Raw genomic sequence first — 19,963 nt, 5'->3', positions numbered from 1 at the left:
GGATGGACCCTTGCCCCAAGCCCTGGGAGTGCTAGACTGAAGGAAGGAAGTTGGGAGCTTTGGGTGGCTATCTCGCTACCTGGAGGGGCAAGCCAGCCTGAAAACAAAGCGAACAGAGAGGAAAACAGAGCTGAGGGGTGGAGAGAGATTCCTGACATGCATGAACCTCTGGATCAAGCCATGCCTGAAGACAGCTATCAAATCTAGTCTAGAATTTTCAGTTACCTTAACCAGACTTCCCTAATTTGCTTAAGTCAATTTGCACTTAGTTTCTGTTGCTTTTTAACAGAAAGATTCCTGAGTGACATTGTTGATATTGAGTGATGCTATTGTTGATGTTGGGGATGATGGTGGTGACTTTTCCCTCCAGGGGTTCTGCTGAGTGATTACTGATCCTTAATCTAAATGATGCTACCAACAGGGAATTCATGAGTTGGTTAAGTGCTGTGTCACACATGACACCCACGAAGGACAACAACACTACTGGGGGAAGGTACCTTTTTTCGCAGACGGTGCCCCAGATTCTTCTGCTGGCCAAGGAGAGCCACTCGATCCGTCTCTCATACATCCGCGTAGCTCTGCTGAGCTGTTTCTGCAAACTCATGCGCCACACACAGTGAGCGACTGTGCAGAGCATGGCCAATTAAGGGGTCTCGGGGAAGGGGGTGTACCCCACTTGGTTTCTGGGAATGCTGTGTCAAGGCCATGGCTATCCAGGCAGTACAAACATTCCGCTAAAGCATGGACGAGTCTGCCACAAGATCAGGAAGGGAAGAGTCAAAGTATTTCATTGCCTCAAATGGGGAGGAGGTAAATATTGACCCAAAGGATCAGAGACTTTTGATCCAGGTCCCTGCTTGGCATCCAGGTCCCTGCCTGGGGAGGAGGTGGAGAAAGCTCCAGAGGGGCTTGTGGGTGGAGCACAGCCTCTGTTTATAAGAGGGAGTTCAGTCAGGGGCTTGGTGCCTCCACATTCCAGCCATCTCCCTCCCCGCACCCCATATTCTGATTGATGGGGCCCACCACTGACCTGGTACTCATACAGGAGGGGCAGGTCCACGTGAATATTCTTCATTGTCCCATCATGCCATTCAAATTGTACCATTGCCTTCTGCACTCAGGTGTGGCCAGGAGGGGAGCAGGTGAACAGAAGCACAGGTGGGGAAGGATTTTAAGTTTAAATTGGCCACTGGGCTCTCCAAGTGAGATGCAAGAGAGGGAAATGGGCTCTTAGCACATCTGGGGTTGGATTATGCCCCTCTTCCCCACACACCAGGCCATTGCCTTGTCTGGAGCTGGCAGCAGAGGGCCTTCAGGATACAGTCCCCTGAATGAACTGTGCCTGACAGCAAGCCAGCTCCCTTCTCAGGAGGCTCTTCTGAACATCAGAGTCTTTACTACAAGATATGGTTGAAGGTTTGGTAATAGCAGAATTGCAGACCTTAAAACATACTAGCCATGAGTTCTTAGGTTTGGGAATCCAGATGGGCCTTCATGGACACTTTGAAAATCAAATTTGTTCATTTTGTTCTTTCATCCTCCACCAAGTTGTCATATCTCTAACTATCACTCCTTCCATCTAGTCATCCATCCATGGGCTGCCAGGACTCTACATCCCCACACTCTCTCTTTCCTTTCATTCTTCTGCCTTTCCACTGATCTTTCTTTTCCTTCCTTTTCTTTTTCTTTCTTTTTTTTTTTTGACCGCACGGTGCGGCATGTGGGATCCTAGTTCTCCAACCAGGGATCGAACCCATGCCCCCTGCAGTGGGAGCGCAGAGTCTCAACCACTGGACCACCAGGGAAGTCCCTCCACTGATCTTGCTATTCACCCATTACCATTATACCGTCCTTCCATTCTTCCATCCTTCCACCCTTCCTTTAATCTTTACTTTCATTCTTTCGTCTTTTTTTAAAAATATTTATTTAATTAATTAATATATTTATTTGGCTGTGCCCGGGTCTTAGTTGCAGCACATGGGACCTTCGTTTCCACGTGTGGGATCTTGGTTGCGGCATGCGGGATCTAGTTCCCTGACAAGGGATCGAACCCAGGCCCCCTGCATTGGGAGTGCAGAGTCTTAACCACTGGACTACCAGGGAAGTCCCCATCCTTTCATCTTTTTTTACTTTATCCTGTCATCCATCCTTCCATTTTCCCTCCCATCTTTCCATCTGTTCACTTTTCCATCCATCCATCCATCCAACCATCCATCCATTCTTTTACCTATTCATTCATCATTTCCATCCATCCGCTCATTCATCCTTTTCATTCTTCTTTCCATCCTTCCTTCCACCCACTCAGCCACCACTCACTGAGTGCTTACTTGTACTAGATATCGGGGATAGAGGGTTGGAGAAGAGCTTTTTCTTTTAAAGGGCTCATACTTTGGTGGGGATTAGACATGTAACAAATACACACATGAGCGCATTACAGGAGCGATAGTAGAAGTCTGTACAAGGTACAGCGAGGACACAAAGAGAGTGTGTTCTGAATGGGGAGGAGGAAAACCTCCGTGGAGGAGGCGACTGTGGTGCCCAATATACTCCCTCTTACCCCAGTCTCCCAAGTTTCATTTTCGTATCTTTGAAAAACAGCAGTTAGAGTAGATTTGATGAGAGTTCTAGAGTCCTGGGTGGAACGCCTCCACCCCACTCCAGGCCCTCAGGCCCTTGCTCCTTGGGCTCTGTCTTATGACTTCTATTTCCTGAACATTTCAGAAAGGAAATACCACACAGGAGCTCCCCTGCAAAGGACTGGACAGAACTCTGAATCTGAGTTACCTCATAGATAGTTGATGATACTGTCTTCCGGAGAATAGGCACAAATTCCTCCACGGGAGAGAATGCATTGGGTGCCAGAACCTGATAAAGGCTTAGCTTCTTGGCTGTAAAAATAAATGGTGGGGTTTGAGGCACTACTCATGAAGCCCCAAAGGGTTCATTCCTTTCAGTTAGTCACCTGGGTCCTGGGTTCTTCCCTCTTTGGGTATTTACCTTTCAGGCTATTGGTCTTTAGCCATTCTGCAGAAGTCTTGTCCAAGTTTGGGAACTCAATTGTGAGGGGATCCTCATGCTTTGGGGGTTTAGGCAAGAGACTCGTGAGTGGCCTCTTTGCAATCTCTGTGGAAATCTAATTGAAATGAAAAATCATCCTTACATAATCATATTTTACAGCTGGAAAGTCCACAGTCTCCCCCACCCATCCAAGGGAGCATCTTAAAACATTACCTGGTAAACTAAAGGCAGTTCTGCCTTCCCCTCCCACTATCCCCATCTGCTTCTCAGGAAATTTCTGGAATTTCCAGGAGAAGAGAGAGATATACCCAGAAACTCACTTCCTCTTTCATTTGTCCGTCCTCCTCACCCCTTCCCACCCTTACCATTAAGATAAGCACCTCGGACTCGAAGATGACAGGTGGCCCTGCCCAGGGCTCAAAACATGAGGCTCCAGGGAACTGAAAAGTAACTCCTGCACCAAATCATTTAGGGAGCCCTGATCTAGCCCAGCCTCCCTCGTCCACATTTACAACCAAAAACCTGAGGTTCTGAGAGGTTAAATCACATAGCTCGTGTATGAGGAAAACACAGAACAGCAATTCCCAAACTTCAGACATTCGAGCACCTCCTTCATGAACTTTGCTGTGAGTACCACTGTACTGTTATTTACTTAATATCTAAAAAATCAAACATATAACATTAAATCTTTTTAATTATTAATTTTAATAATAGTAATTGAAATTAATGTTAATTTCAATTTTAATTTTTGACTTCCTTTTTTGTACTTAAATAATTTTAGAAAGATCTATTTCTGCCATAATGAGCTAGTTTTAAATGCATAACATTGAAAAGAATATTAATCTATGTATCACCTTATAATCATCTTGCAAACTACAAGTAGTACATGTGTTTCATTTTGGGAAACATCTGGCAAGGTTTTGGCATCAAACAGACCTGGGTTCAACTGAGACTAATCAGCTTCCCTCTGTGATCTCAGGCAAATTATTTAAACTCTTAACTTCAGTTTTCTCATCTGTAAAATGGGGGTAATAACATACCTACCGCAGACTGTTGTTGTAAGGATAAAATAAGGCATTTAAAGAATTAAGCATTGTGCCCATCTTATAGTGAGCACTCAGCAAATGAAAACTATTATAATCCTAATAATTATTGTTATTGTTTTAGATAATCAGTAGAAGAGCTGAAACTAAAATTTAAAGTCCCAGTCTAGGTGCTGTGTTTCTTTCACTACATCCAGCCAGGTCAAAACGTCTGGTACCCCAAATCCATACATTCATTCTGTGAAGCTATAAACGCATTCCCAATTCTCTTCGGTACGCAGCTTTAACGGTGATTGTGTCCATAAGCTTTCTGAGTTACTCTGCTGATGTTAAATTAAGCGTCCCCAAGCAGGGCCTTTGCCCTGAGTGAGATACTGGTGGAAAGACCGTCTTCAAGACAGCCTACCCTGTGCGGTTGAGGTTTTCATCGTTCTCCAAACTGGGGGGAAGGGAGGGGTAGTGGTACGGCGAAGGGGTGGCAGGAACCTGCTGGCCTTTCTCTGAAATAAATCTTTCAGTTAGAAAATCCACCAGGATCCTTCTATCGGAGGCCTAGGCAGCTCACAGCTGTTGGGACAGCGGGGGGCGGGGCCTCGCTTTGTTCCATTTTCGGGACTTGCGTGACAGGTGAGACAGGCGAGCACGGTGAGGCCAGCTGCGCGCCTCCGCGGAAGGTCTGAGCTTGGGGCTCTCACCGCCTACCTCGTGCATCAAGCCGGTCGGCTCCTCCCAGGGGGCGCTCTGGTGCAGGGCTTTGACGTGGCCCCGGAGGCTCTGGGCCTTCTGGATTTCTGCCAGGAGCTCATCCACCTCCCGGCTGCTGTAGATCTGGGGGTGGCGAGGGCAATCAGTCAGGCAGAAGTCACCTGGCTACCGGCAGTGGCCAAGGCGGGAAAGGACAGGCAGCCACGTGAATCCCTAAGGCGGAGCGTCAGGCTCTTTGAAGCGGACGTTATAAACCGGGGTCCATGTGCAGGACAGAGCCTGCGAAAGTCAGTGTTCCATTTGTACAGCATTGGCTTGCAGTGTTTTTAAGCAATTGAAGGGCTGTCTAGCCTTAAAAATGTGAAGAAACACTTTACACCTTCTAGGATGACAATAATAATAATAATAATGATGGGGGGAGGGGATCGGGAGGGGGAGCGGGAGAGAGGGGGAGGGGGAGGAGGAGGAATTGGAACTGTGGGATGAGGGTGGAACTGTAAAATGGTGCAGCTGCTGTGGAGAACTGTTTGGTGGCTCCTCAAGAAATTAAACAGAATTACTACCTGACCCAGCATTTCTACTCCTAGCTTTATACCTACAGTAATTGAAAACAGGGACTCAGATACTTGTACACCAATAATCATACCAGTTCACAACAGCTCAAATGTCCATTGACTGATGAATGGATAAACAAAGTGTAGTATATCCAGAAAATGGAATATTATTCAACCCAAAAGGAACAAAGTTCTGATGCAGGCTACAACATAGATGAACCTTGAAAACATGACGCTCAGTGAAAGAAGATGGACATGAAAGGTGTATGATTCCATTTATATGAAATATCAACAACAGGTAAATCCCTAGAGACAGAAAGCAGATTGGTGGTTACCTGGGGCTGCAGAGGAGGGGGAACAGGGAGTCACTGCTTTAGTAGGTACAGAGTTTCCTTTTGGGGGGATGGAAATGTTTTGGAGCTAAATAAAGGTGGTGATTGCACAACATTGTGAATGTACTAACTGCCCTTGATTGTTCACTTTATGTTATGAGAATTTCACCGCAATTTTTAAAAAATGTAAAGAAATCACACACATACAAAAATCCAGGTTTCTGGCTCTTGTTGAAAAATCAGAAGACCTGGCAACACTGGTGGTCACACTCCTACAGAACACCCGGCTGGGGCTGCGCGGAGGTGCCTCTTTAGCTGTGGCAAGTGCTGTTTCGTTCACCACACTCCTTACCGCTCACTGTTGTGTCCCCATCAGAATCAGTTGTCATTTTTTGTCACCTTTGCACTGTTGTTTTGCCCATAATAATGAAGACAATGAAATTTGTTTTACCCATACCTCTACCAAGAGTGGAAAAACAACAGATAAGCCAAGAGGTTCACAGGTTTTAACAGAAAATATTTCTTAAACCAGCCAGTTTCATTCACTCACTGTACTTTCCTAGCCACTGGAGTCTGTGACTCTTCTAGAGTCTGGGCAATGAGGTAACAAGAAGGGGTTCTGCCCAAGGAAAATGTTGCCTGACTTTGGCTCCCTCGTGGGAAATGTCCGACTTTTCGACCCTTGAACGTACTTGTGAGATGCAAATATTCATGTGCTCACGGCGATTAGGTTAGCAGGCAAGGCACAGCCTATTAGCTGAGCAGACGGCTGGATTCTCAATCTGCCAAGTGGATCTACCCACACATTTGTTAACTGTCACCTCCATTGTGGACACGGAGTATGCGATGTTATTATTAACCGGGACAAGGATACTAATGGATGGATTGGTATTGAATTACTTGCTCATTCAGAATTGATTGCTGTGCGTCTCCTGCAGTAGGTGGGGTCCATCTAGGAGAGAGAACTGAAGCAACTGCTTCAGACTCAGAGCGCTGGTGGGAGCAGAGGTGGGCCGGGGCCCATGTTGATGGCAACTGGATAGGGATTCAGGGTTCTACCGGCGTGTAATCAACTCATCATACACACCGACAAAAGGATGTCTTGTGACTTCATGTTGTTTCTGTTCTTCCCACATATTCATTTTAACCTGATTTTACCTCTGTAAACCCACTGAGTTGGGGAGGGGGGGAAAGCAAGCACACACACAGCATTGTCTGTCTGGCCCAGATTCCCCAGGCACAACCTTGGAGGCAGGCAGGGATGGGAGGAGGGGGCAGTGTGTTGGCCCAAGGGCTTACCTCTGTCTCTGGGCTGTAGCAGTGGTAGTAGCCCCCAAGAGCTTCTGCAAGGTTCTTCAGAACAGCCTGCGGGGATGGTGACAGGGTGAGCCGTCACTAGGGCCATGCCGGTACCTTAACAAACTTTCTCCTCGTCTGAGCCTCCCAACTGAGCTTACCAACAGGAGAACTAGGTATAAGGAGAGTGGTGTTCTGGTCCGCAGCTTGGGGGCCTCAAAGGCTGGCCCAGCTCTCTATAGCCAATCCAAGGGAAGCCTTGGAGAATCTCGATACTTACAGGGGGCACCTGATCATTGCATTTGTAGGTGACGATGTGGGTGATGAGGTCCCTTCCCATGGTGGACTGTTGGATGTACTCGGACAGGATTTCAGAAGGCTGATCTGGGCTGTGGAGAAGACGGAAGAAGAGAAGGGGACACCTCAGCCTGAGGACGTTCCCCAGCAAAATGGTAATTCCCAAGGAACATCTACCAAATCTCATCAACCACCTGTGTCCCGGGTCACCTGTGTAAGATGCAGGGCTGAGCGGGCCACAGGCCTGGCCACCCTGGCTGCCCTGCCCCAGCATCTGTGGACAAATGGCCTGGAAACACAGTCCTTCTCTCAAGCGTACGTGAAGAGACTTGATGGTCTTTTCTCTAACAGTGGTTTGGTTCTCCAACCCCTTCATGTTATCAGCTTAGGAAAGGAGACCTACCAGCTTCCCATTATGGTCACCAGAGAATTCAGCCCCTTCAGAGCGAAGATTTTCTTCAGAGCTTGAAGCAGATTGCTGCCTCTGTCAGGCTGCAGTTTCTTTACCCAGAGCTTGAGTTCCTGGAGGCTGGGGGAGAGGATAACAACCTAATAACTCTTACTAGGGGCCAGGCCCAGGACAGGTACGAGCTGGTATAAATCTAACAATCATTCTTTGAGGTGGATACCTTTATTCCCATTTTATAGATGAGGAAACTGAGTCTCAGAGTTAGGACTTGCCCAAGGTGATACTGTAAGCAGCTGGCAACGCTGAGATTTCAAACCAGGTGTGACTCTAGGGCCTGAGCTTCTAGCGACTCTGCTACATGGGGGTCTGGGGCTAAGCTCCTTTCCCCTCCAACTCTCCTGGGAGGCAGACCCCAGCCTGAAGCACAGAGTTAATCCCTTAACCCTAAGAGGGCTTGAAGAGAAGGCACTGAGGCTGTGTGGCTACATTCCACGTGGGTTGGGATGCACACCACTCGCGACGGGGAAAATGACATAACACAGAGCTTTCTTGGTGGCACTAGTGAGACAGCCCTTCTCTTTCCATTTCTCTTTCAGTCTGACCTCCCCCTGCAAAAAAGACCCCTCAGCTCGTTGCCAGTAAGTCTGTCTTTCATTATGATAACTGTTTGAATCTCCCTTTTAAACAAAGAGAACAAATCCCAGGCCTGGCGCCCTCTCTAGCCAATAGGTTTCAAGCTGAAATTTAATAACATTGTTTTGTCTGCTTTCATTCTATTTATTTTTATAGCGACTTTCTAATTATGGCAAGTGATACGGGCTTCTCAGTTATGGTATTGATAGTTGCCTTCAAAGTAAATATAGCGTTGATATTTTAAAAAATCGATAATAGTACAAGTGGCACAGAGTAAATAATAGTTCAGGTGGCAGGGATATGACAAAAATCACAAGGGAGGACCAGGAATAATTGCAGTTGGGGAACTCTTGGCTAGATGGTCTCAAGGTGACTTCCAGGTCTGACATTCCAGAGCTCGGGGGTTGAACAAGAGTGGAAATCACAGTAAAAAACACTCTTACCCACTGAGTACCTGCCCCATGCCAAGTACTCATTTTTCACTCATCTTCACAACAACTCTGTGAGAAACAGTTGTCCTTGCCTCATTCTGCTAATAAGGGAGTTAAAGGACCTGTCAAGATCCCCCAGTAACTGTCAGAGCCAGGATTCAAAGCCTGCGCTGCCTGAACCGGCACTTCTCTACCCGGAAGGGCTCCTCTTTACACTAGTGCCGGGCAAGGGGACCTCCGTCCCAGAAACCCAAGCATGTGGTTTTCCCTGGGATCCGCTCTGGGCTTTGGAATCCAATCCTGACTCTGCCATTTTGGAAAAGTTCCCTAACCTGAGTCCCAGTCTCCTCATCTGCAAAACAGGGATAGTAATCCTATCCCATGTGTTGGCTATAAATATTAAGTAAGAGAGTACATGTGAAGTGCCAAGCATGGCACCTAACACATGGTGGATGATCAAGGCTATTCCCTTCATGGAAAAGAGATATCTATTTACTGGCATAAGTAAGTAGAAATTCTTACCTTCCCCCTCTCCCCACCTGCAAAAAACCCTCCTAACCAGAAACTCCCAAAGGACTAGCTCAGTAAATTACAGTATATCTACACAGGGGAATACTATGCAGCTATTAAAAAGAATGAGGTTGATCTCTGTGTACTGAGAGAAAATGACAGTCAAGATTAGGTGCAAAGCCAAGATGCAAAACAGTGTAATGTGCTCCTGATTATGTTTAAATAAGAGAGGATAAACACACAGATACATGTATGTGCAAAGACTGTGGAAGTTGATAGAAGAAACTGTTATTGGGAGGTGAGGGAGAACTAGGTAAGAGGGAGACTCATCTGCTATTATTTATCCTTTTATTCTGTTCCAATTTTTGAAAATGAGCATGTATTATTTTCATAATAATAAAACTACCTTGCTAGTTTTCTGGGTAAAAATGGTGTCTCATCTTTTCATTTTGTGGTGCTTGTGGGGTGACTTTTCCAAAAGTTATTGGCTCCCTGTGTTTCTGCTTTTGTGAATTGTCTCACTTATCTGTTGAGGGTCTTGCACTTTAATCATGCAATAAAGACACTAACACCTAGAGAGGAAGATGACCAGGTAGACATCCGGGCTAAGGCTGAGCAGTCACTCACCTGGAGGTGCCGACTTCCACCGGGCTGGGCCACAAGGTGCCGGTGGTGGTACCGAAGGACAGGACGTACAGCTTCTCCTTGTGGCTCAGCTGTTCATCAATGAGGCTCTGGTGGGCAAAAGGACATCGCTGGCTGCCAGAGCCACGGGCCACGCGGAGCCTGGCTCCACCTCTCACGCCGTGGCTGGGCCCTCCGGGCTGGGGTGTGAGCCGCGCTGAAACAGGGTCGCTTAAGGCCCAGCTTAGTAGCCCCACATTGACATTTGCTTGCTGCCCATCCCAGCCTGCTCCTGGCTGTGCGTGGTGGGTATGGGGCCTGGGTGGTCAGCCCGCAGCTTGGCGGGCCAGTCCGGGAGCTGAGCTCTTACTCCCGCTGACCGCAGACCACGTGCTCTTCTGCCGCAGCTGCTGTGCACTTGGGTCACGGGTGCAGTGGGATGGGGACCCACCTCAGCGTGTGCTGTGGTTGGACCCTCAGCACTTCACTGTGGCACCCAGGGAGGAGAACGGAGGTTGGGGGCAGCGGTTTCTGTCCCAGGCGTGTGAGTTGGGGATAGAGCGATGGGTGCGAGGCCAACACATTGTATGCTCTCAGGCTCAACCTGGTGAGTATCCAACAATAAGATAACTCATCCCTCTTCTTCCCGGCCAGCTACAAACTTCACCTGTTGCTGCCAACACGAGCCTTGCCCTGGCTAAGACTGGACCAGCCCAGCTGGGGGATGTTTGGAAACCGGGACCTGGGACCTGTCAGGAAGGGGGGCCTGCACTGACACCTGTTCCCTGACACCTGCTGAGACCAGGAACAAGGGACAAGTCTGGAAACTGGTCCATGTTGATTGCTCTAAAGGGTCCTGGGACCAGCTGTTGCTGCTAAGGTCTCATTCAAAGCTCTAGAGGTTCCTCTAGGAAAACAGACCCTCCATATCACTTCACAGAGACTATAGAGGTTTTTTTCGATGCCAGACTCTGTACTGAGCACTTAATTTGCATGAACTCCTTTTGTCCTCTGGTGACCCTGTGAGGTGGCGACTATCATCATCCCTGTTTTACAGATGAGGTAACACGGTCACACAGCCGAGAAGTGGTGGAGGTGCCTGGGGTTTGACCCTAGAGTTCTTAGCTTCTGAGTTACGGCCAAAGGAAGCAGGATAGCTCCTTGTCTGGAAAAGGCTGGAAGCCCGTGCTGTGCTGAAGTCAGTCCAACTGATTACCACCTGCGTGCCCTCTTTCCGGGCTCTTGAGACAAAATCAGGTTAGTAGGGACTGCTGTGGTGTGAATACTAGAAGCTCACACTGCAGCTGAGAAAGACTCTGAGGCTGGGTTTTGCAGAACTCAACATATATTTTTTTTAACTGTAGGTGCTAATTAAGTGTGAACTGTTCTTTGCAAAACACTCCATTTTGCACTTGCTATAAACAAAGCCCATTAGCAAGCTCACAAGGGGAGGGTGGGGTGGAGGTGCCAGTTCCAGGTCCTTCTCTGTGCCAGAGAGACTTACCATGAGGTCATTTTGGAACTCTTCCTTCTGAGGGCCACTGCTGACAGCTGACACATCAATGAGGATGCCAACTCTGGCCCCCTTGATGAGGCCAAATGCCTAAAACCAAAGAGGGCGTGCGGAAACAACCAGCACAGCTCTGTGCTTCTACAAACCTTTTACTGGGCAGCTCTGCGTAGCAGACGTTCAAGCGCTCCCCGACCTCAGCAAGAAGCTGCAGAAGGAAGACCCATTTTATAGAAGAATGCTGCAACTACTGAAGCCCTTGCGCCTAGAGCCCGTGCTCTGCAACAAGAGAAGCCGCCGCAGTGAGAAGCCCGCACGCCGCAACGAAGAGTAGCCCCCGCTCGCCTCAACTAGAGAAAGCCCGCGCGCAGCAACAAAGACCCAACGCAGCCAAAAATAAAATAAATAAATTTAAAACAAACAAACATGCATTCCTTTAAACCTAGCCATTGAAATTCTAGAAACTCATCCCATAGAAATAACTGGAAAAGTAAATAAGAGGGAATTGGAGCCCAGTGATGCCAGACAGTCCCAGTTTTTCAAGAGAAGACTGAAAGCAGACATAAAAGTGAAATATCAGGATTTTAAAATCTTGACAACTAATTCAAAAAATAAAACTATGGAGGCCAAGAAAAACATGGTTGTAGGGCCAGACCTGCCTGCGTGCCACCGGTTAATAACCGCTGCTTTTATCCTCTGCAGATATGGAAACGGACACCCAGAGAAGTGAGGCCTTGCTGACAGCAGAGTCGGGAACTGGGCCCAGTGATGGACTATGCATGACCCCAGGTGCCTCAGCACCCGGAAGACTCATGAGCTGGTTTACAGGTGATTGCTTCCCTGGAATCCAATCAGGGCTTGTTTCCTGGCTCCTAGGTAACTCCATCAGAAAGGGGTAAGGGGAAGAAGGACCCAACCAGCAATCCCTGCCCCCTTTGTCAAAAGTGCCAGGACAGGTGTGATGTGGGTAGGCAGGTGAGAGCAACATTCTCTGAATGGATGTTTGTGGAGTAGGTGAGGATTTCATCCCTCTCAGTTCTCTCTGCCTGTGTTACCACGTGCAACCAGAGGGGGCATGCCACAGCTGGAGGTGTGCATTTGCTGACCTGTCTAAGCAACTGAAGATGGTTCTGGATCTGAGATATAGACTACACCCTGGAATCGGCCTGGATAGTAGAGGTGGGGCTTGGGGGTGGGGAGCATGGATTTCAGCATCTTGCCTGTTCCAGGGTTTAAGAAAAGAGTTGAGGATTGCCTAAGGTGAAAGCAAATGGTGGGCCAGAAAAGCATCAGTGGAAGAATATACGCTAAAACAAATAAGAAAGCAAAATAAAGGTTAATTTGCCCATGATCACTCTTCTACTCTTTGGGTCTGAGGAAAACATTTAATCAAACTTTCAAAAGTTATGTCCAGATGATCAGCCTTAATCATAAATCTCATTAGGGGTCTGAGGTTAAACGGTCCAGGGGATTTCTGCTGTTCTCACCCAGGATCTGTTTCCTCTTCTGGTAACAGCATTCTGGCTTTCCATGTGCAGCCATCTGTCTCCCTTTTCTCAGTCCATGAGGTTTGGGGGGGACTCACCCAGTCTCCCCCAACTTCCCTCGCCCCCTGTCTTTCCCCAGGAGTGAGCACTTGTTCCAGGCCCAATCAGTTAGTGCATCTCATCCTCTTGGCTATGGTGACTGGTCTAAACTGGTACAGAGAGTGTCAATCCCAGGACTTGGGAGGGTGTACTAGGAAAGCAAGGTGAGATCCTTTTTGACATGTCACTTTAGCTGGTGACATGTAAGCTTAGAGCTGCTGGTGACCATCTTCCCAAGACTGGGGAGAGCCTTCCCGAGAGTAAAACCAACCCAGGGGAAAGCAGAGCTCAGAGACAAAGAATGACATCATTTGAACCCCCGGATACAGCTGTGTTTGAGTTTTTCATTTCTGTAGGTCTAGAAATTCCCTTTTTAGCTTTGGCTAATGTAAATTGGAGGTCTAGCACTTGCATCTGAAAGGGTTCTAACAAGTACAGGTGGAATGAGTGAAAGGGGGCAAAGAATGAAATCTGTTACCTTCTTGCTGTTTTCTGTGAGCCACTGAATTCTCTGTTGATAGAGTTCAATAGCTCTGTCAAAACACCAGGAAGGCTTGTCACCCAAAGTCAGCTTCATCACTGAGCAAAACAGCCACTTACATACACGGAAGGAAAGTGCAGATGGGACTTTCTTTCTTTTAATGTGTCTAAGGCATTGGGAGAATATAAGGCAAAATCTAGCAAAGGGAAAACTGAAGGTCTTTGTTTTCTGGGATAAAGGATGGAGGGGATTGTGAAAGGGATCAAGTGTGTGTGGGGTCCTTTTGCTGATGCAATGTTCATTATAAACGGCTGAATTTAACTGAATTGCCCTCACTGAGGCAGGTGGGATTTGGGGGCCCAGAGAAGGGCAGGGAAGGCCTTTGGATATAAACTCATGGGCATGGGGCAGTGGGCAGAGTCATAAGGCATGCATGAGTGTGGGTGCAGGTAAGGGCATGGGCAGGTAATGAGACGATGAGACGAGCTTGTCTTTGAGACCCAGCTCTGCTGTTTACTAGCTGTGTGACCTTGGACAAGTGTGGTAAACTCAACAGCTTCATCAGCTCCAGCATGAAGATAATAAGACTTTATCCAAGTCAATTTGCCAAAAGTTAGTTTACTGAAAACTAATTCTCTGAAAATCAATTTGCCAAATGACCAATTAACTGAAGAGACCTGAAACATTCCTTAAATTGCTGGATTCACAATGAAAACCAATCAACCAAAATATTGCAGAAATCTTTAAAATCTGTTTAACCTTCCAACCCAATAAAATTTGCTATAAAAGTTACAGTTACAATGATTTGATAAATTTGGCAAATTGGTTATTTAGTAATTAACTTTTGGTTAACAGTCTTGAGAGTAACACTATATTTTGAGTTGTTGTGAGGATTAAATAAGATAATGTGTGCAGCCCTTAGCAGAACTCCTGACACATTAAGAAATGTTGGCTATTAATTATTATTCTAACCTTTTAAGAAACCTCAGGCAAGCAGTAATCATGGCCCATAGATTGCTACACGGGGCATGGATGGTGCCGTCAAAATCTGGTTTGGGGGACTTCCCTGGCGGTCCAGTAGTCAGGACCCCCTCGCTTTCACTGCCAAGGGCCCAGGTTCGATCTGTGGTCGGGGAACTTGGATCCCACAAGCCTCTTGGTGTGGCCAAATAAATAAATAAATAAACCAAAGAGAAGCTTTAAAAAAAAAAATCTGGTTTGGAAGTGGGGAGCCTGAATATTTTTCACATACTTCTGTAAAAGTATGAACCCAATCAATCTGTCATCGAAAGTGGTCCCTCTTAACCATTACCCATCAGACGAGGCTGTGAAGTTTTATGTGTTCATCCAAAGGGACCATGGATTTTAAAAGGCTGAGAAAAACTGATATGGTCCAACCTCGTTATTTGCAAAAACAGGAAATTGGGGCTAGAAGCGGGAAGAAGCCTGCCCAAGGTCCCACAGAGACTGTCGTTTGAACAAAGTCATTTTCAGGCTGCTCAAACCAGGTACTTCTTGAGCTCTTGGGTTGTTGGGAAGACACTGAAAAACATACTTACTCAGAAAGCTTGGATTCGAATTGGTGGATGGTCTGGGTGGAGATGTGCATTTTCCTCGTGACATTGCTACCCTCCTTCCTGAAGAAGAAAAGTCTTATGAAAGGGTCTCTTGGGCTCAGGGGGATGGACGTGTCTTGCAGGCTTGGGGGGAGAGGGGAATGGCTTCAGACTCACAGCATGGCTGTGCCCTGGCTTATCAGGTCAGCCAAGGTGAGTTTCATTGACTTTAAATTGTGCGTTAAAAGCCAATCTTCTGAATCCTCCCAGGCTGAAGGCAGCTGGGTCTCATCGCCCTGCAGCCTCTGCAAGACAGAAGCCAGAGTCAGCCAGAAACCAGTGGAAAGAGAGGGTGAAGCTGAGGGTGGTTTAGGTTCCCTGCACGTGGACCCCTAAGGGGTGCCAGCCTGACCGGTCCCACCCGAGAGCAGTCTGTTCAAGAATTCGCCTTGCTGAGGCAACAGGCAAACGCGGAGGCCTGTGCTCGGGGCCAGTTGCCCGGAAATACCCGTTCCCATCCCTCACCTCATCCCCAGTATGTGTCTAGAGGAGTCCAGCGCCACTCGCCACATCCTGCCTTGGGAGAGACTGAATACACAAACCCGCGGTGGCTAGACCCTGTACGGCAGCAGAACTCCGGCCCACAAGTGTAGCAAGCAGTCCAGGGAGTCAGACCACAACCTCTGCAGCAACTGGACTGGGAAGTCAGGACGCTGGCAGTGACTGCCAGCTTGCCTACTTTTCATCCCCTTTTCAGCTCAGGACCAACCAGAGAAGGCCAAACATGCCCCCAAATCAGTCACAGGAGACGCCGGCTTCTAGTTAGCCTGCCTCTGGCTTCCTTCAGGGGACACCTGAAGCTTTCCCTTTTTTTCACCATAAAGCTTTCCTTCTCCCCTGCCAACCTTTGAGTCTCTGTCGAACACAAGTGGTGGTGGCGTCTTTGTTTACTCCTGTATTTGCATTCCCTGCATCTTTTCAGGTATATGAGTTCTGCCTCCCTCTCAGTCTGAGGGATCCTCCACAAACATTTGTTGACTGATGGAAGAGGGAATGGGTTTCCCTGTCCATTCCAGAGGCCAGAAACAGGAGCAGTGGGTAAAAGTTTTAGAGGAAGAATTTCCGAGCCATCACAGGAGTCTGGCCAGGAAATGAACAAGCCCCCTTGCTTGTGCTGAGTGACACCAGTGTCACTTACATAGTACTAAGCTCAGGACGTGGGTGGTGGCCTTGGTGATGGAGCTGAAGTCGTTCACAGCAAGCATTCAACATTGGTGATACATTCTGAGAGCCAGAAGGTGGAGAGAGCTGACCTAAGACTCTGAGCCCACTTTGCCTTGTTCTGAGCCCTGCTTTGAACTAGGCACTGTCCCTGGTCCTAGGGCTACTGTGTGAACAAGATAGAAATGTTCTCGCTTTCTCGGAGCTCACATTCTAGTGTGGACAGATGGTCAGTAAAGAAAAGCAAAATCAATGATGTCCATAATTTCAGCAAGGAACAACTGTATTAAGAAAGCGGGGCAGGGCAGTGTGATAGAAAATGACTAGGGTGGAGACGGGGAGGTCACTTTAGCTGAGGTGGGGGTTCAGAGGAGGCCCCTCTGAGCTGTGATCTGAAGGTTCAGAAGGAGCCAGCCCTGTGTGTCTCTGGGCACGCACAGTCCAGGCAGAGGTGGGCTTGGGGGCTGGGGCAGAGTGCTGGAAGAACGGAAGGGCGGCCACGGTGGTTGGAGTGTAGCGAATGCAGGGTAAGCGTGACGTGAGAAGAGGCTGGAAAGGTGTGCAAGGCCTGGAGCAGACAGGGATGCTGCAAGAGCTTCCGGCACGGCCGCCATTGTCTGTGTGAATCCGTGGGCCTTACATGTCGTCAGGGTTGGCTGTGACTCAGGGTGTGGGACATGGCCTCACAAGGGGAGAGGCTGGCTCAGTCCCATGGTGAGAGAAACCGCCCTGCAGCGTCCAGTGACTGTGGAAAGGGCCTGCGCGCTGCTTAGCCCACCGCGGCCCCTGACTACACCCAAAGATGGCTTTGCCTGTCTCCTGTGCACCTGCTTGAACCCTGGGTGGGTACTGCTTGGGCTTGGCTTTGTCAGGCTGTCCCTGTAGACAGTGAGGTGATAGACAAGGGGTTGAAATTATCTGCTGTGGCTGACCGAGCTGCATTAGACAGGATTAGATCGGACAGAGGATTCGGAAGGAGGAAAGGGCAGAGGAAGAGAGGGAGGGGAGAAGGGAGTGCAGTCCTGGGCCCCCCACTTACTAGCTTTGTGATGCTGGGCAAGCCCCGTGTCTCTTTCTCTACCTGTAAGATGGGCGTGTGACGCTAAGATCTAGAGCGTGGCCTCGAGTGCTGCTGCATAAATGGTTCTTAACAGTGATTCTTGTTTCCCCTCAGGTTGGGTCATAAATAGAAGGTAACAAACAAACAAAAGCAATGAAAATAAACTGCTGCTATCATATTCCAGCTAGATAGTATTAGATGCCGTAAGTTCTGTGCCTGAGACCTTCTCACCCTCTGTTTCAAAAGGAAATTAGCAAGTGTTAAAGAAGTGTGAAAACACGAATAATTAGAGCAAACTCTTAAGAGTGCTTATTATGTGACAAGCACTTTCCGTATATTAACTTATTTATGTCTACAAAATAGGTTCCATCGTTATTAACCTCATTTTACTGACAAGGGTGCTGAAGTATTGAGAATTAAGCAATTTGTCCGGTCACACAGCCAGTTAGTGGTGGAGCTGGGATTTAAACCCAAGCAGTATAGCTTGAGCCATGCTCATAATCACGATACTATATTGCCTTTACATTACCACAAAACTGTGACTATCTTCGTGAAGGACCGAGAGAGAACTGACTGAAAAGACAACTTCCTCAGTATGTGATTCTCTGCTAATTAATGTCCTGCCCCAGGACAGCACCGCCTATAATCTTAGCCCCAGCTGCACACTTAGGAAAATGCTGCTCTGCAGCATATAAACACTAGGTGTCACTCTTCTCATCTTTCGGGACAACCACCTCCCTTTGGTAACACTGAACCTGGTAGACTTCTAATTCACCTCTCTTCCATTTTACTTGCATTTGAAATGATCCATCACGTTTTAGGACATGGATTTTGTATTATTAATATTTGAAGAGCCACCATTAAACACATGATAGATTTTGACTGTAGGACATACTGATTATATACTGAAGGATGTGCTTTACATACAGAAGAATAAGATCTTTGTTCTGGGGCAATCCTTTCCCTCTTTCCCACTGCTATTCATTTGTGAAGTAAAGGAGGCCCCAATTGTGGCTGATAAATAAGAGTGGTCCTTGTACACCTGGAAAGTCGTGTATTTGATAAGAAATTAGGTGAAATAAAGACTCATAGTATCAACATCTAAAGTCATTGAAAGAAGCCTTCAGAATTTCCAGACTCTATTTCCATGACATTTGCTCATTTCCTTTTAATTAAACTTGCTTTCCCATAAGTGCCAATACTGGAGAAAAGTAAAACACAACTATTTTCCTGATTTTTAATTGCTAGCATTAAAACTGTATTGTTTTTGACTGATTATCATTTCAAAGGACCATTGTTAAACTCTAGTGTAGAATAGGTAGACGGTTATGGGCCAGACTTGCACGGACAACCCCTGATGACAGCAGTTTCTATGGTAGAGTGAATTGCGAGTTCTAGACAATCCACTCACCACCACGGGAAGAGAGCTCATCAACACATTGAGGGTCAGCCTAAGACCACGGTTCTGGTTATTCTAGAGGTTAATTCTCCTGCCATAACGTTCTCACTCCAATGGCACTTCCTGAAACTGATTTTTGGATCTAGATTTTAGGGAATCCTACAAGAAAAACAAATCTCAGGGAGGAGAATCTTAGAATTAAATTCCTTAGTCTTCAAGCTTTGATAACAAGGACAGTGATTTCACAACCCCCTGAATATTTAATGATATGGCCAAGAAGGCTATACAATTTCTATAAACAGCATAGAGATTCTTCAGTCACTTCTAAAGGCAGGGGATCAGAGATGAGTGCGTAATTAATCCTTTTCAGTCCTGAGATCCTACGTGAAGAAATAAATACCCAGAGTTTAACACATTCTGCATTCCCAGACTATGATTTGTAAGCAATGCCACTCAGTTAAAGCAATATGGTTTTTACCAGTAAGTCCTTTGTCTGGTTAATATGTGTAACCAGTAGTCCATTGTCTAGCTTTTGGCCACGTTCATTGATATTCTTCTGGTTCAATTGCTTCTTTGGATCTCTGTCATTGTTTCTCCTCATGCTAAAAAACACAAAGTAATTTGATCAATGCCCCAGCACCAGACATTGACTCCACGTTGTCAGGGCCTCCAGAAACATTTTATTTCTGTGTAGTAACTGGGAAAGTTTCCTGTGTAGATCCCGATAAAATGTGGACTCCAGGTTCATAAGACATTTTATTCTATTGTTTTGGTAGTTAGGTAACTGAAGCCCTCAGGTATAAGATGATGCATCGACCATTTACCCAGTCTCACTTAAAGGCAGGTATTTCCCCCTCAACTTCCGTGAACAAAATATTGTTGTTGTTGTTGTTTTCATTTGGAAAGTCAGAGAAGATGCTTACCAATGATTTTCCAGAAACTTATTATCTTGACCATGGAAGATATGACTAGTTTGTGTGGCCATTATAAAAACACCCAATGCTTTTTTTCCTAAGGAGGAAAAGAATACCAGAAAAGAAAAGGGTAAGTGCAGCATATAGACAACAGCTCAACTGTTCTTTCATTCATTCATTCAATAAATACTTATTGAACACCTACTAGGTATCAGGCTTTGTGCTAGATGCTGAGGATACAACAGTGAACAAGGTAACAAAGGTTTCTCAACTTCAGCACTTTCGACATTTTGGACGAGCTACTGCTCTGTCGTGAGGCTCTCCTGTGCACTGAAGGATGCTTAGCAGGACGTCTGGCCTCTACCTACCAGATGCCAGTAACAT

At 47.0% G+C, this 19,963-nt stretch overlaps 1 protein-coding gene across 1 annotated transcript in view; it reads right to left on the bottom strand.

Moving 5' to 3' along the window:
* VWA3A (von Willebrand factor A domain containing 3A) overlaps positions 1-19,963 on the bottom strand; it is a 45,198-nt gene extending 25,235 nt beyond the window's left edge. Inside the window, exons 1-16 of the mRNA XM_036826777.1 lie at positions 19,948-19,963; positions 19,589-19,676; positions 19,144-19,267; positions 15,163-15,290; positions 14,989-15,066; positions 13,427-13,481; positions 11,357-11,455; positions 9,856-9,962; positions 7,649-7,774; positions 7,229-7,337; positions 6,952-7,017; positions 4,764-4,889; positions 2,998-3,133; positions 2,785-2,888; positions 1,031-1,111; positions 498-592 (exon numbers count right to left, since the gene is read on the bottom strand). Coding sequence (XP_036682672.1) covers positions 498-592; positions 1,031-1,111; positions 2,785-2,888; positions 2,998-3,133; positions 4,764-4,889; positions 6,952-7,017; positions 7,229-7,337; positions 7,649-7,774; positions 9,856-9,962; positions 11,357-11,455; positions 13,427-13,481; positions 14,989-15,066; positions 15,163-15,290; positions 19,144-19,267; positions 19,589-19,676; positions 19,948-19,963 — 1,538 coding nt within the window. The remainder of the gene's footprint in view (positions 1-497; positions 593-1,030; positions 1,112-2,784; positions 2,889-2,997; positions 3,134-4,763; positions 4,890-6,951; positions 7,018-7,228; positions 7,338-7,648; positions 7,775-9,855; positions 9,963-11,356; positions 11,456-13,426; positions 13,482-14,988; positions 15,067-15,162; positions 15,291-19,143; positions 19,268-19,588; positions 19,677-19,947) is intronic.

Source organism: Balaenoptera musculus, chromosome 15, assembly GCF_009873245.2.
Source record: "Balaenoptera musculus isolate JJ_BM4_2016_0621 chromosome 15, mBalMus1.pri.v3, whole genome shotgun sequence".
Lineage (NCBI taxonomy): Eukaryota > Metazoa > Chordata > Mammalia > Artiodactyla > Balaenopteridae > Balaenoptera > Balaenoptera musculus.
The sequence above is the reverse complement of the archived record's forward strand: the minus strand, read 5'-3'. Positions and strand labels throughout refer to the sequence as shown.